The sequence below is a fragment of the Stegostoma tigrinum genome, chromosome 1 (genome assembly GCF_030684315.1).
Source record: "Stegostoma tigrinum isolate sSteTig4 chromosome 1, sSteTig4.hap1, whole genome shotgun sequence".
Classification (NCBI taxonomy): Eukaryota; Metazoa; Chordata; class Chondrichthyes; order Orectolobiformes; family Stegostomatidae; genus Stegostoma; species Stegostoma tigrinum.
The window spans coordinates 97,668,569-97,684,291 of NC_081354.1; the positions used below are offsets into that span (position 1 = coordinate 97,668,569).

At 39.6% G+C, this 15,723-nt stretch overlaps 1 protein-coding gene across 3 annotated transcripts in view; it reads left to right on the plus strand.

Moving 5' to 3' along the window:
- The window catches only part of fam114a1 (family with sequence similarity 114 member A1), a 51,167-nt gene that overhangs the window by 4,885 nt on the left and 30,559 nt on the right, over positions 1–15,723 (plus strand). For all 3 annotated transcript variants that reach the window (XM_048527344.2, XM_048527333.1, XM_048527355.2), the window contains exons 2-7: positions 1,447–1,851; positions 4,113–4,197; positions 6,066–6,179; positions 8,865–8,965; positions 9,711–9,845; positions 11,449–11,589. In XM_048527344.2, the coding sequence (XP_048383301.1) occupies positions 1,459–1,851; positions 4,113–4,197; positions 6,066–6,179; positions 8,865–8,965; positions 9,711–9,845; positions 11,449–11,589 (969 nt within the window). In that variant the 5' untranslated portion in view covers positions 1,447–1,458. The remainder of the gene's footprint in view (positions 1–1,446; positions 1,852–4,112; positions 4,198–6,065; positions 6,180–8,864; positions 8,966–9,710; positions 9,846–11,448; positions 11,590–15,723) is intronic.

The window sequence follows — 15,723 nt, forward strand, 5'->3', positions numbered from 1 at the left end:
GAAGTGCCCTGTGAAGTGACATTATACACTTTTCACTGTACTCCTGTACTTTTGTACTTGAGTACACATAACAATAAAAATCTAATTCTAAACTCTACTGTGTTCAAATGCTCTGCAACAACTTGCCAAACTTCCTCCTTCCATTTCTTCCAGACCCTCAACTTTCACTAACTAGATAAAGACAGAGTGTAACAGATCAAAAGCATCAACAACAGTGTGAAGCTGGAGGAGCACAGCAGGTCAGGCAGCATTAGAGGAGCAGGATTTATGAAGAAGGGTCCCGACCTGAAACGCCAACTTGCCTACTCCACTGATGCTGCCTGACCTGCTGTGTTCCTCCAGTTCCACACTGTGTAAGACTCTGACTCCAGCATCTGCAATTCTTGCTATCTCCTTGATAAAGACAGGCTCACTGTCACAGAGCCACAGCCATTGGCTGTGATGTCCACCACACACTCATTCCAGCAGTCTTTTTCAGCATCATGCCAGGTCCTTTGTGACTTTAATAACATTTCTTTCAGTGCTGTGAAAGACGCAGAAAGTTGACGTTTCAGATTGGGACCCTTCTTCATAAATCCTGCTCCTCTAATGCTGCCTGACCTGCTGTGCTCCTCCAGCTTCACACTGTTGTTGACGCAGAAAGTTGATTGGAGAGATTCAAACATGGTGTCACTCAGATGGCTGTCCCCGTGTGTGGTGAAATGGCTGCTGTGGGGGGAACAAAAAAAGAGAAAGTTGCCCTCCGTTTATTGTATCCAAGTAATTTCTAAACACGCACAAAGTCAAGAAACAACAACCTGTCTAATGAGTTTTTCAGGCACCACTTGTTGATACCTCACAGTTAATTAATAGGGAATGGCACTCCTGCACGAGAAGATGTCCATGAGTTCGACCAGCCAGCTAAGCAATACTTGCAAAGGCAGGTATCACATCAAGATGGGAAAGTCTGTCAAACATTCCTGAATTAGGTGGAAAGCCAGAAGGAGCTGACATGATATTCCTAGTTTCTGGAGGTGGGATGTCAGTTGGGCTATTCACTGAACCAATTGGCACCCATAATGCCTATCAAAATTTAGTGGTAGTTCATGGATTTAATGGGAGCTGTACTGCTTACCTGTGCCTTCCGCAAATAGCCCAGAGTAAACTGCTAACAACCTCTAGGAGGTGGAGTGGTTCGTTCCTCATAGGCAAATACATTGACCCAGGACCCAGCATCAAGCAGCAATATCAGCAAATTGCACTTGATACCCTTGGGTCTCTGCTGTGAAATTGACCTCTGACCTATAGTCAGCCCAAAAGTGGTCTTGCCTAAATTCCAGCCATTGTACACCCCTGTAATTTTATTTTAATTTTTGCTTATTTGTGGTTTAAATGGTTCACCTGTCTTCATTTATTGGAGATTAGACAATAAATGCAAGCAATAATAATTAAACATTGTATTGACAGATATGATTGGCAATGTCTGAGGCAGAGGATGGCACAAGGACTGATATTTCGGCTGCAGTGGCAAGCTTGTCTGTGGAAGATGAGTTCAGTGTACCATCTAGAAATGATGCTGAAGTTCCAGCCACTGCAACGTCTTCACAGCTGAGTGATTCTTTGGTGTCCAACCCCAATCTAGTGCCAATTAAGAATAAGAGCTCCATCCAACAAGACACCGTACGCCAAACTGAGGCTGGGGATGAACCTAAGCCAAGTGACCCATTAGAAGAGAGTGCAGCAAATTATTCTGTGTTGACAGAAGAAACAATTAACATATCTGCTGGGTGCAAGGAAGCAGTAAGTCTTGATCCAGAATCCATCAGATTTCAGGTGATTGATGAACTTGCATCAACAGAGGAAAATGTTGAGGTAGGTATTATCTTTGAAAGTTAATTTTGAACAACCAGAATAATTTTATTCACCATTAGCATGCAAATTTCCAGCCTCCTATTGTGGGTCATTTGCAGACAAAGTATTATGCTTGCATTATTCTTGCTGCTTTTCTTTGTGAGAAGCATTTTTCACAATGGCTAGAATGGTATTGTACCACTGATGATTGAATAGAATGTAAACTGAGGCAGTACGGTTACTTCATAATAAGTTATTTGAATATTTGATTAAGTCATCATCTGGTTTGGTTAAAGTTTGCATTGTTAATGTATATATTGAACAACGTTATAAAAAGGCTGAAGAAATCTTTAACTACTAAAGGTTTTCCATCTGGCAATAATGCTATCTATATATCGACAAGCAGTTGATAATGCATTACAAAATTCTGATTGGCTTTCATCTGATTTCAGTCCAGTCTAAAATTTCACAGATGCTGCAAACCAACAAAGAATTGCATGCACGTTAGGAATTATTTATAGAGTCCTAATGCTCTACAGCATGGAAGCGGACCCTTTATTCCAACTTGTCCATGCCGACCAGATAGCATAAATTAATCAAGTCTCATTTGTAAGCTTTTGGCCCATATCCCTATAAACCTTTCCTATTCAGACGCCTTTTAATTGTATCAGCCTCCACCACTACTTGGCAGCTCCTTCCATTCAGACACCACCCTCTGTATGGAATAAGCTGCCCCTTAGGTCCCTTTTAAATCATTCCCCTCTCGCTTAAACCTCTGCCCTCCAGTTTTGGACTCTCCCACCCTGGGGAAAAGATCTTGGCTGTTCAACCTATCCATGTGCCTCATGATTTTATAAACTACTATAAGGTCATCCCTCAGCCTCTGACATTCCGGGAGTTTGCACTTAATTCAGCATTATCCATGTGATTAGGATCGAGAATGCCGTGACTTTCACCCTGTTCACTGGCATACATGTGATGAGGCTGATTAAGTTCCCTAACACTGACCAATTAAATTTCATTTTCCCAAGATAATAAAATGCCCTGCTAGTTGGTTATTACATGTCTTCATCATTGAGTGTTTTCTATTTGGATTAAATTACAAAGCCTTCCTATGATTATTTGACACCAGTTGAAATATTGACAGGTTGTATCTACTTTATTGATGATAAGCAATAAAGGGCCACACTTCTGTTTTTAACATAGCAAGACATCCATTATGTGATGCATCTGTGATTATGTATCTAACTGGTATCAAACATTAGATTATTAAAATACTTTAGTTATGCTGCATGACATTTATGTTGATTGCGTCTTTGTTCCCGTCACCACCCCCCATCTTTTCTTGTGTAGGACTTTAAAAATAACCTGGCCACTCCCACCTTCATGTCCACACTAGCTATATTGAAATTATTTTTAAACAACTAGTTTGAGTATGTTGTGACACCTCTAGGCAAGTGGGACCTGAATTTGGACTTGGATTCAAGGGGAGTGCCATTGAGCCACAAGAGTCCTTGGCATTTGTACTATGCTGATGCAATGTATTGTTCAAATCAGGAGACTTGTTCATAAGTCTAATCAACTTTTACATATTTAAATATGTAGAGTGGGTTGCCGTTTCCACCTAGCATGTTATGGAGTGAGCAGAACCCAATCTGCTGTGTTTGTTTCCCTACCCACCCCTCCCCTGGCAGAACATGGGCAGCAAGACTGCATAAAATCCATGCCCAAGTCTTCAGAACCATAGCAGATTATCAGTGGGGCTAAATTCAAATTGAGTCAAATTGTTTGAATGTATGGTGGTGCAGTCTCAGGAGACTGAGCAGGATTGTCCCTCGGCACTTCTTCATCAAGAACATACTTTTTCCATCAACCTCTTAGGCAAAATTCCTGCTTTGAAATTAAATGTGGTCTAATTTGTAAAGTCAATAAATTGTAATTATTATTTGTCTGTAATTACTAATAGCCATTTCATGAAATTAGATATTAGTTACACTGCTTCCTGTCAAAGAATCACAACTGGCTTGTGCTATTAGATAAATGTGGGATCATTAGCTCAGTTAGCTTGATGGCTAAGATGCAGAATATTGCAAGCAAGTTTAAGTTCAATTCTTTCCAGCTGAGTTATACTTGTAACTTGCCCCTGAGAGTAGAATGCAACGAAAAACTGCCAAGGAATCCGCTCAGAAGTAAGCAGCAATGGTAACAAGCCAAAGACCTGCCTCCTGGCAGAGCATATGTAATAAGTTTAATATATAATACTTTTTGCATGAATTCTATAGGAATCAACTTCTGACAAAAGAAAAGCCTGGGGATCCTGGGGAACCTGGGGGAAATCGTTGCTGTCCACAGCAACTGCAACTGTTGGTAAGTGTCATCTAGTGAAGTGTCAACAAGAACTAAAAGTATGTCAAATATGGATTTTCCAACAAGACATCCAATGGCTTCGTAGGTTACTGTGTTAATCCTGTAGCTCTGTGGCTCAGCAAAAGAGAGGCACTGCTCTGAGTTTGGGAAACACTGAAGAATGCTCCTTTTGGGTCCTGCAATTTTCTGGAATTTGACAGCAGGACCTGACTAACATCTTTTGCTTCTATTTCAGTGTGTTCAGAGGTTGGTTGCAGGGTAGGAAGTGTTCAGGGTCTGTATCCCTATGTTCCCGCTCCACTCACAAGGCTGGCTGCGTTTTTCTTTTTCTTTATTTTGCTTTTTTTTTTGTTTTGTTTCTTCATTTTTTCTTTTTAGCTTTCTATCAGAGTTCATGTTTCCTTCTTTTCTGAGGCTGAGGTGGAGGAAGGTGATTGCGAGGGTCTGCTGCAGCAGTAGCAGTGTAGTGGATCCAGATGTCCATTCCCCATGGCCATAGTGGCCGCAACTTTATTGAATGCTTTGTCGTCGATGGGTCTGGTCTGTTCTTCCTGATAGTGGTGTGGTAGTTTCAGCAGTTGCTATAGTGGCAGTAGCGATGTGGTATTTCCGATTCATTCCTTGTGGCTGTGGCAGCTATGTGACAGCTTTGGGCAGCAACTGAAGTGGCGATGGCTTGAGTGATGGCTTTAACACTAGCGACTTGGTGCGTCTGTTCTCACCCTCTTTGTTGTGTTAGCTTTGGCAGTGGCAATGTGGTGGGTCTGGTCCAGAAATCCTTGCTTTAGCAGCAACATCCCATAGCCACTTCATAACTCCAGGAGCTGTGGGGGAATTAAAACATAAACTTTGTCATAACTTTGTATCAATTATTTCTTTTTGTAATATCTGTAATTAAGATCGTGCTGACCTGTGGCAACATTTACACATCTCACTGTATTGTCATAAGTACAAGTGACAGTAAATTGCAATTCTATCCTATTCTATTCTAAACGGTGGTAAAGAAATTGAAAAGGGAGAACATGAAAACAGAAGGACGACACGATGCTGCTGGGTCAGGAGAGGGAGGAGATTATAAGGATCTTCGGGAGAGAAAGATCTGAGGCCATAGCTCGGGAATGATTGATCGGAAGGACTGATTAGGGGATCACTGATGGAGGCAGAACGGAGTGCTGGTATAGTGGCGGGTTGAAGCAGGTAGTATTTAGTTTATTATTGTTGCATCCAGTAATTTCTACTTTAGATATCGGGTTTCCCCGGAACAGAGGAAAGCAGCCAGTCAGAGTTAAGCTTCAAATGAATGTTAAATCTGATGGACCACGACCATGTTATCATATTTAAATAATCAAACGTGGACATGATCAACACTGCTTGGTTCAGGTTTGAAAATTTTAACATTTTTACTTCCCATCCATAATTTGAAGGGTTAACATTGTGTTTGATGTGTCAAATTGGTAAGATTTGGCTTGGTACTTTAGGTTCTGCAAACAATGAGGTTGATCACAAGATTTTGAGAGGCTCAGCACTAGCAACAGGTATTTAGTGATTTATAGGACTGTTTAAGTTTGTGAATTAATAATGTTAGGTGTTTGACAGTCGTCCAGAGGAGTAGCATTCAGAGGATCCTGGCAGTGGGTCTACTAATGGTTAAGATTAATTACCATAGTTTGTTGCACTAAATTAATTGAATTTCTATTTGAAATAATCAGATAACCAATTTATAACTGATAAGAGATTTGGAAACTCCTTTTCAGTAACATTTAATACATAGAAAAGAATGATTTATTTTTCTTTTGTGTTTTATGCTTTGAAGGAGAGAACACTATCTGTATCTTAAACAAATTTAATACTTATAATTTCAATTGTAGGTCATGGGCTGAGCACTGTAATGGAGAAAGCAGAAGCATCCCTTAAAATACATAGTTCCCAAACATCTGAGGAGACGACACTGCCTGAGCCAAATGAAGTTACAGCAATATCAGGTATCTGAAAAAGAAAGTTGCCTTTTCTTTTCCTGCCTGTTTTCTCCCTTTCTCTTTTTGTTAAGGTGGTGGCTCCTTGATTTTGGTTACTTCAAATAGCATTTTATATCTTCTGGTGGTCTCATCAAAAGTGTTTTGTCTTCGTGATTTTTCAGCAGTGATTTCTTGCGGATTCTTATAGACATCATTAAATGTTTTGTCCTCATGCAGACATACAGCATCTGCAATAGCCGATCATCGTGAACATTTAAGTTATTGTACAGACTTACATCAGTGCTCTGCCTGTTGATTAGCTACTGACCTCACTCATTTAGACATCAGCCTATCAATAATACTACCCAGCTCATATCAGTTTATCAGGGCTCTGACTTTAAGTTTAGAATGTTCCATATGTTGCCTCTTGTGTCTTACTTATACATTTCAAAGTGCAACTATCTGCATTTATATGACTTCATTTTCCTGCATTCTTTTGTGAGCATGTTTAGGAACTGCTCCGGATTCAAGCCCATAACTTTTGTTTCTTGTCCTTTGTTTCCCTGTTTCCCTTTTATTTAAGCCGCCTTATCGTCATGATTATTTATCATTTCTCTACCCTACATACACTAATCCTACAGCTTTCATCTTTCCTAGTCTCCTGCTGTTATGACAGGCTTGAGTCCTTCCCAAACTACCCTATGGCTTCCGCGTGGGCCTCCCTTGATATCTCTAAAAAAGCCTAGCAAGGCAGTAGTCACTACTTCCTAACATGAAGCAATGCCACTTACACAATTTTACTGACCCCTTGACCTGGTCAGTCTGCCTTCTCCTTTCCATCCTAAGATCATACTTTTGTCTGTCTCCTAGTTTCCTCTATTATAGTTCCTCCTCCTTTAAACATATCATCTTGTTCACCCTTTATACCTCTCATTCAAAGTTCTTCCGCACTATCCGTGCATGCATTATACCATTTTTTAATCACAGTATTTTCTCTTTCTCTAGCATTTCCTTAAGTGTCTTTATTGTTAGATTGCTTGTCTGACTTTCAGATTTAATGAGTGAAGTGGAACTTTCCCCAAAACCCTTAATCCTAACTTTCCAGCTGAACTCTTTTTGCTGGTGTCCATGCTGCCTCTTGAAAAAGGCTTAAGCCTGAACCATACTTTTCACACCCTTGGTGTCAGACTTGACCACAAATCAGTATCAGCATGTAGACTGAGATAACAAAGTGTGGAGCTGGATGAACACAGCAGGCCAAGCAACATCGTAGGAGAACAAAAGCTGACGTTTCGGACCTAGACCCTTCATCAGAATCCTTTTCTGATGAACGGTCTAGGCCCGAAACGTCAGCTTTTGTGCTCCTAAGACGCTGCTTGGCCTGCTGTGTTCACCCAGCTCCACACGTTGTTATCTCGAATTCTCCAGCATCTGCAGTTCCCAGTATTTCATCATGTAGACCACCTGTTCCACCTTTGCAACATTGTATGATTCATTTCATGTCTTGATTCATGTGCCGTTGAAATTCTCAACCATTGCTCTGTTCGTTTGGACTGTTTCAGAACACTAACGCAAAAGCAAAATGCTGCAGAGGCTGGAAATCAGAAACAAAAATATAAAACTCTGAAAACACTCAGCAGGTCAGGCAGCATATGTAGAAAGGCAAGCAGCTTAACATAATAAGGTCTATGACATTTCTTTGGAACCTACTCTTTCTTTAGTGATCCTGTTGATTGTTATATATTAATAAACGTCTTTATATTTCTCTTGATTTTACCTGTCAACGTAGTTTCACGCCCTCTCTTTTGCCTTCCTAATTTCTTAACGTCCTCAGTGCACGTTTTATGCTCTTACAGATTTTCTGCAGTTTATAGCTGTTGATATCTGTTATGTGTTTTTCCTTTTTCTGCTTTGTCCTACTCTGACTGTTCTTTGACAATGGGGAGAAAGTGGGAATTTCAGGTGGGATAATTCCCCTTTTTTAAGCAGTTTCATATTTGTTCTGAACCTTTCTATCCCCCCTTTGCCTCCAAATACTATCACACTGCTTTATCTCCGGGTAACTGTTTCTAGAAACAATGTTGCTAAATCAAACCTCACCGTTTAATAAATTAGCTTTTCTCGCAAATGAGAACTTTTTAATTCTTTGTCTAGCATTATGATTTTCCGTTACTACACCCAAATGTAACTAAAATGTGGTAACTACCATTAAAATGATACTCCTTTCATATGCTAGTTTCTTTCCCACAAACATCTGCGAGGCCCTACTTTTCAATTTATTTCCTAGCTTCCTAAAATCTGCCTGCAGGAACTCATCAGCAGATGGTCCTGTTAGAGATGGTGGAGCAGAACATGATGTTATCCTAGCTTTAGACATGTAGCAATGCTGATTTTGGGAGAATGATCACATTTTTCTTTTTGAAATAAAAGTCCCTGTCAAATGCTATGCACCAAATTTTTTTAAGAATAAAATTAAACATTGCCACATTCTTGTTAGTCTCAACAATACCTGTCTAAGTTCAGCCTGTTTTCTGTGTCAGTCTCTGTAGAGACTGAGAAATGGTGAAAAGGATTAGGAAATGATTTCCATCTATCAGCTCCATTTATTGTAGAAAATAGTTTAAATGAATTGATTGAATTGTGCAGCGTCACGTTTTATAATTATGGAGAGATGTTGTGATCTCACAAAAATTCTTTGACTTTCCTGAACAGATCCACAAGAAGAAACTGACTCTGTACATGTTCCACCCTCTTCCCCCTCAGCTGGATCTCGTGGCATGCTTTCAACAATTTCTAATGTTGTTCAAAGCACAGTAAGTGAACTGAGGCAAGCTGGTTAGCATGTGAAGCACATACTGCAATTTTCATGCAATATTTATTTCTTAATTGACTACTTCTAGTCTGGCTTCATTTTGTTGAAAGGGATTGATATGCATTTACATTGTATTTTTCAAGCCCAGCTGAAATAAAGGCATTCATACTCAAACACATCAGAAAACACTAGATTCTATAATAAAGGCAAAATACTGCAGATGCTGGAAATCTGAAATAATATCAAGGTGCTGGAGAAACTCAACAGATCTGGCAGCATTTGTGTAGAGTTCCAAATACTAGCTTCCACATAGTGAGCTTATGCATGAATTGTTCTAGAAAGGATCCAATACTGTAAGTGGATTTATAATCCGTAATTGGCCTGATGAAACAAAATCAGAAATTGCTGGAAAAGCTCAGCAGGTCTGGTAGCATCTGTGGAGAGAAATCGAATTAACATTTCAAATCCAGTGACTCTTCTTCAGAATGTATGTGTTCTGAGGAAGGGTCCCGGTACCTGAAACATTAACTCTGACTTCTCTCCACAGATACTGCCAGACCTACTGAGCTTTACCAGCAATTTCTGTTTTTGTTTCTGATTTCGAGCATCAGCAGTTCTTTTGGTTTTTGCCAGTCTAATGAACATGTCTGAAATAGGAATCCGTATTCGCTGTAGCAAATTTATCAACTGTAAAAATGGTGAATAATGATACATACTAGTTGTTGCTTCCCATGGTTTCTATTTAGGGTAAAACTGTGATCACAGGTGGCTTGGATGCACTAGAATTTATTGGCAAGAAGACCATGAATGTCCTTGCAGAGAGTGACCCTGGATTCAAGAAAACAAAAATATTAATACATCGAACTGCTACTTTGTCCCAGGTATTAAGAATACCTCTTGCAATAATTACACTTTAATAAAAAGCAACTGTAGCATTATTAAACTGGATTACATAGCTTAATTTTTTATTGTTCTCATCTGGGAGCTTGCCATCAGTTAAGAAACATGCCGTTGTTTTAGTACTCATTTCTCTGTTAGTATGAGTTGATCATGTTAGAAAATAGAATTCTGCATGGCATGTTCCAGAATTTTCAGGAGCGTCAACATACTGTTCCTCAGACTGATGTAACAACCTTATGTACCTACATTGTTTCCATTGTTGATTTCAATAATTGCTCAGAGCCAGTAATTGGCCCAACTTCTAGTGACCTTTTCAGAGCATGAGTAAAGAATGAAAGCAGCTGACCTCAACTGTTGTCTTAGATTTGTTAAATGTTAGTTAAATGATTCAACAACACAAGAAAAGGGAAGGTTTCCCTCTTTAAAGAAAGCAAAGAGCTTGTTCATTTGCATCCAATTTAATAAGATATTTAAATAACACCCTAAGAGCTTAGTAGCTACTGTCCACACGCCATCGTTTCAAATTACTTTAATATCATACTCAGCAAAAGAGCTAGGAGCTAGATGAGGAGAAACTTCTTTACTTGGAGAATTGTTAGGATTTGGAATGCATTGCTTGGTGGAGATGGATTCCATATGAAATTTTGAAGCATTTGTATATTAATTTGAAAGTAATGAATTAGAGGGCTATGGAGATGGGGCTGTAGAATGGTCCTAGCAGAAACCTGTTTTGGGAGCCAGTACAGACATAATGGATTGAATGGTCTCCCTCTGTACCATAAGTTCTATGGTTCTAGATGAATATTACTCAATATATTGCAGATGACTTTTCTTTAATGCACGTCTGAGTGTCCTGATGAGATCTGGGTTTAATATCTCATTTAGAACATAGAAACCTTGAGGCCGTTTCTTAGAAAATGTGTGGAAGCAGGCCGTTTCAAGTCCACACTGATCCTCTAAAGAGCATCCCACCCAGATCCACCCTCGTACCCAATCCCTGGAGCATTACCCATGGCTAATCCACCTAGCCTGCACATCCCTGGATAGTAGGGGTAATTTACCACAGCCAGTGCACCTAAACTGCACATCTTTGGACTATGGGAGGAACCAGAGCACCCGGAAGAAAACCACACAGAGACTGGGAAAGCATGCAAGCTCCACACAGACAGTCATCTGAGGGTGGGATCGAATCTGGGTCCGCGGTGCTTCTACAATCCACCTTTATTTCTCACATACATTCAAAATCTCCTTTGCCTTTTCTTGGTCATCCTTTGCTGGTTTCTCAATTGCCTTCAGTCTTTGTACTTAACATTTTTTTTCTGGTATTCTGATCAGAAAGCAGTGCTTAACTTCCTTTGTTAGACACAGTTGATTTCCAATTGGTGTTTAAGCCTCAGAGAAATTGCTTAACTTAGTATTGTCAATTAAATCTTGCATTTTTTGTAATGACCTCACAATGCAGTTACACACCACATGATGAAATGTTCATGTTTCACTTGACATTGATATTTGATTTATATTTGTGTGAATCAAAAACCCTAATACGTTAAATATATATTTAATTAATTATTTGTTTCCAAAAAGATGTTAAGGGAAGCAAAAGAAAAGGAGAAACAAAGAACTACTGTTGAGAAGACTGCTCACTATGGGATGTTGTTTGATGACTTTCAAGGGCTATCACATTTGGAAGCTTTGGAAATTTTGTCCAATGAGAGTGAGATAAAAGTGAGTATTGAAAAGGTCACAGTCCTATTTTTTAACGTTTTCTTTATTTGGCTTTCCCACTCAGATTCTTTAACCACAATGATGTGCAATACGTATTAATTTATCTTAGAGAATAATATATCCAAGTTTAATAATGAACCAAGGCAATATGAAGCAATCACCTTTTAAGTTCGACGCAAAGAGGCTACAAAGATATATAGACTGTTAAGAGGTCAATAGGGTGACACATGGAATTTTGTTAAGAAATAAAAATTGTTTATTAGGAGTTATAGTAATGCAGAATATATTTTAAATAGTGAAAAACTTCTAAACGTTGATATTCAGACAGGTTTGAGTGTTATCATGCAAATAAGTAAGTAACTATGCAGGTTCAATAAGAATTACAAAAGCTAGTGGTACATTCACTTTTATTTAAGGGGTTGGAATACATATGTAAAGGGATATGCAATGTCTTTGTGAGACCACACATGGATAGTGAGACCACACATGGATAATTGTGCATAATTTTGGTTTCCTTATCGAAGGAATATTTGCCATTGAGATGGTGTAGTAAAGATCCAGTAGAGTGATTTCTGAATGAGAGGTTGTGTAGACTGCTCTTTACTCCCTGGAGTTTAAAAATAAGTAATCTTACTGCAAACAAGATCTTGGCAGAGTTAGATTGGGCAGATGCTGAAAGATAGTTTCCCTGAATAGGTAAGAAACACAAGCTTCAGGCATGAGTTTCTTGGCCTCAATGAGACAAGAACAGAGACAGTATGTTAGAAAGGCAGCCAGAATGGCGCCTCCATTCTGCCCTCCACCATTTTACTGAGGATTGAAGGGAGGCACCTTAGAACAGGTTTGATATTATTACTGAGCTACTTGATAATAGCATGGGTTCATTATGAGCCCTTTACAGTAAAATTTTATCAGTTAAATTTTAGCAAGCCTCCTGGAATGTCAGGAATCTGACTAATTCACTAGAGGTATATATAAGTATGACCAAAAATAGACTATTGAGTCTCTTGAATCTGCTCCAACATTCAATAAGATCATGGCTGATCTGTCTGTGTTTCGAATTCTATTTTCTCATCTAACCCTCTAGTAACTTCTGATTCCATTGCCTGTCATGGATCTAGTCTTAGTCACCTTAAAAATATTTAATGATTTCAACACTGCCACCTTCTAAGGTAAGGTTCCAAAGTCTCTGAACTTCCTGAGAAAAGAATTTTCTCCTCTCTGCCCTAAAAAGAGGCCTCCTAATTTTTAAACAGTGACCCCTAGATCTGGCCTGACATACAAGAGGAAACATTGTTTCCACTTCCACCTTAGACTATTCAGTACCTTATACACTACAAACATGTCACCTCTCACTTTTCTAAACTTCATTGGAAACAAAGTCAGCCTGTCCAACCTAACCTATAATTCATTCCACTCATCCCAGGTATAAATCTAGTAAGCCTGCTCTGAACCACCTCCAATGTATTTAAACCTTGCTTTAAAGTCGGATACCAAAACTGAATACAGTATTAGCGATGTGGTCTCACCAGTGCCCTGTATAACTGAAACGATACGTTTTATGTTGGAGGGTGGTCTCAGCTGTAAGCTTATGTCAGATAATACATTTGAATTAGCACAGGAGAGGCAGACAATGGCAGATGGTTCCTACTTCATTAGATAAAAGTTCATTAATTTTAATGAACACTTCACCTGCTCAAACTATCCTGGAATCTAAGCTTCCTGCTGTCCTCTGAAATGTGAGAGATTTTGTTGTCTAATCTCTGCCGCTAAGGCATGTTAGAACATTCCTTTTAAATAATGCATCAAATGTGGGCATTACTGGCTGGGCCAGGCGTTTATAACCTACAAAATCAGGGGCATAATTAAAGTTTGAGAGAACACGCATTTAAAACTGAGCTGTGAAGGAACTTCTTTTCCGAGGGGTGTGGATGTATGGAATTCTCCACCCCAGAGAGCTGTGGAGGCTAGATCACTGAAAATATTTAAAGAAGAAGTAGATGGATCTTTCAAAGTTGAGGCCCGTGATGAGCTGGCATGAAAGAGGAGCTGAGGCTTAGGGCAGATCAACCGTGATCTTGCTGAAGGCAGGGTAGGTTTGAGAGACCAAATGACCTACTCTTGCTTTTATTTCTTATGTTCTTCTGTCCTATTTGTCCTTTAGAAGGTGATGTTTATCTGTATTCTTGAACTGCTACAGTCTATTTGGTGTAGCTGGACCCACAATGATGCTGGGGAAAGAAGTTACGATTTTGACCCAGCGACCTAGAAGGAATGGCAATATACTTGCAAGTGAGGACAGTGAGCATCTTGGAGGGGAACTTTCAGGTGATGGTGTTCCAATGTATCTGCTTACCTTGCCTTTCTAAGTGCTCATGAGTTTAGAAGGTGCTGTCCGAGGAGCTGCCTTGAAGTTGTGCATTGCATCTCGTAGATGGTAAACACCACAGCTATGGAGCATTGTTGGCGGAGAGAGTAAATATTTGTTGATGTGGTGACAATCGAGCAAGCTGCTTTGTCCTGGATATTGTCAAACTTCGAGTGTAGTTGGAGCTGCACTCATTCTGTGAACTGTACAGTATTGCATCACACTCCAGCCTGCTCCACTTTTGACTGACTCTGTTCCTGTGCCTTTGCCTGCTCATTTAAATCAAATGAGTCGAGCAAAGACATGGTAGCAGGCGACACTATGACATTCAGCATGTTGTGAAGTGAACATGAAGAACTTGATTTAGATTGGCTGTGTGATTGGGCAAAAATCTGAAAATTGGAGTATAATGTGGGGACAAAATGTAGTTGTTTGCTTCAGGAATAATAAAAATTCAGAGTATTACTTAAATGGCAAACAGTTGCAGAATTCCAAGGTGTAGAGGAATTTAGGTATTGTGGTGCATGAGTCATAAAAGATTAATATGCTGATACAGCAGATAATCAAGAATGCTAATGGGATACTGCCCATTATTACAAGAGGAATTGCTTCATTTATACAGAGCATTGGTGAGACCACATCTATAATATTGTATGCAGTTTTGATGTCTTTTATTTATAAATGACTTACATACATTAGAAGCAGTAGAGAGTAGGCTTACTAGCTTGCTTAAAATCAAAATACTGCAGCTGCTGGAAATCTGTAACAAGCATAGAAAATGCTGAAGAAACTCAGCAGATCTGACAGCATCTATGGAGAGAGAAACAGTTAACATTTTGAGTCCAGTCTGACTCTCTTGCTGCGGATAAGATTATCAATGCTCTTGTTATTGGTTCCTTCACCACATGTTGCAGGACTACCACCTGGCAAACTCTCAACCACTACCACAGACACATCTCCCTGTGATAGCATCAGTCAGCGTGATCACTGCACAGCTCTTTGAGAGATGAAATCCGATTTTCGCATCATGTTGTGTATCACTATTGCTGTGTACTAGATTAGATAAACTTTGAACAGATTTAGCATCTTAAGAAGGGCTCATTGGGCCCTCAGCAGCAGTATAATTGAAATCGAGCACAATCTACAATCTTGTGGCCCTGCTTATCTCCCGCTCTATCAGTATATTCAGTCAGAAGATCAGCCCTGGTTCAGTGAAGAGTGCAGACGGGGATTTCAGGAGAGCACCAGGCATACCTAAAAATTAGGTGTCAATCAGGAGAAACTACAAAACAGGATTACTTAAATGCCAAACAACATTAGGAGTAAGTGATGAGCCTAAGTCATTCCCACAACCAAAGGATCAGATCTACACTCTGTTGTTCTGTGACATCCAGTCACGAATGGCGGTGGACAATTAAACAACTCCCTGGAGGGAGAGGCTGTACAAACGTCCCTGTCCTCAATGATGGCAGAGCCAAGCACATCAATGTGGAAGATAAAGCTGCAGCATTTACAACAATTTTCAGTCAGAAATGCCAAGTGGATGATATATCTCAACTTTCTCCAGAGACCCCCAACATCACAGATGCCAGTCTTCAGCCAATTTGATTCAATCCATGTGATATCAACTTGAAGGCATTGGATATTGTAAAGTCTATGGGCCTTGAAAACATTTCTGGCAATAGTACTGAAGACATGTCCTCTAGAACTTGCCCTACCCCTAGCTAAGCTGTTCCATAACAGATAGAACATTGACATCTAACTGA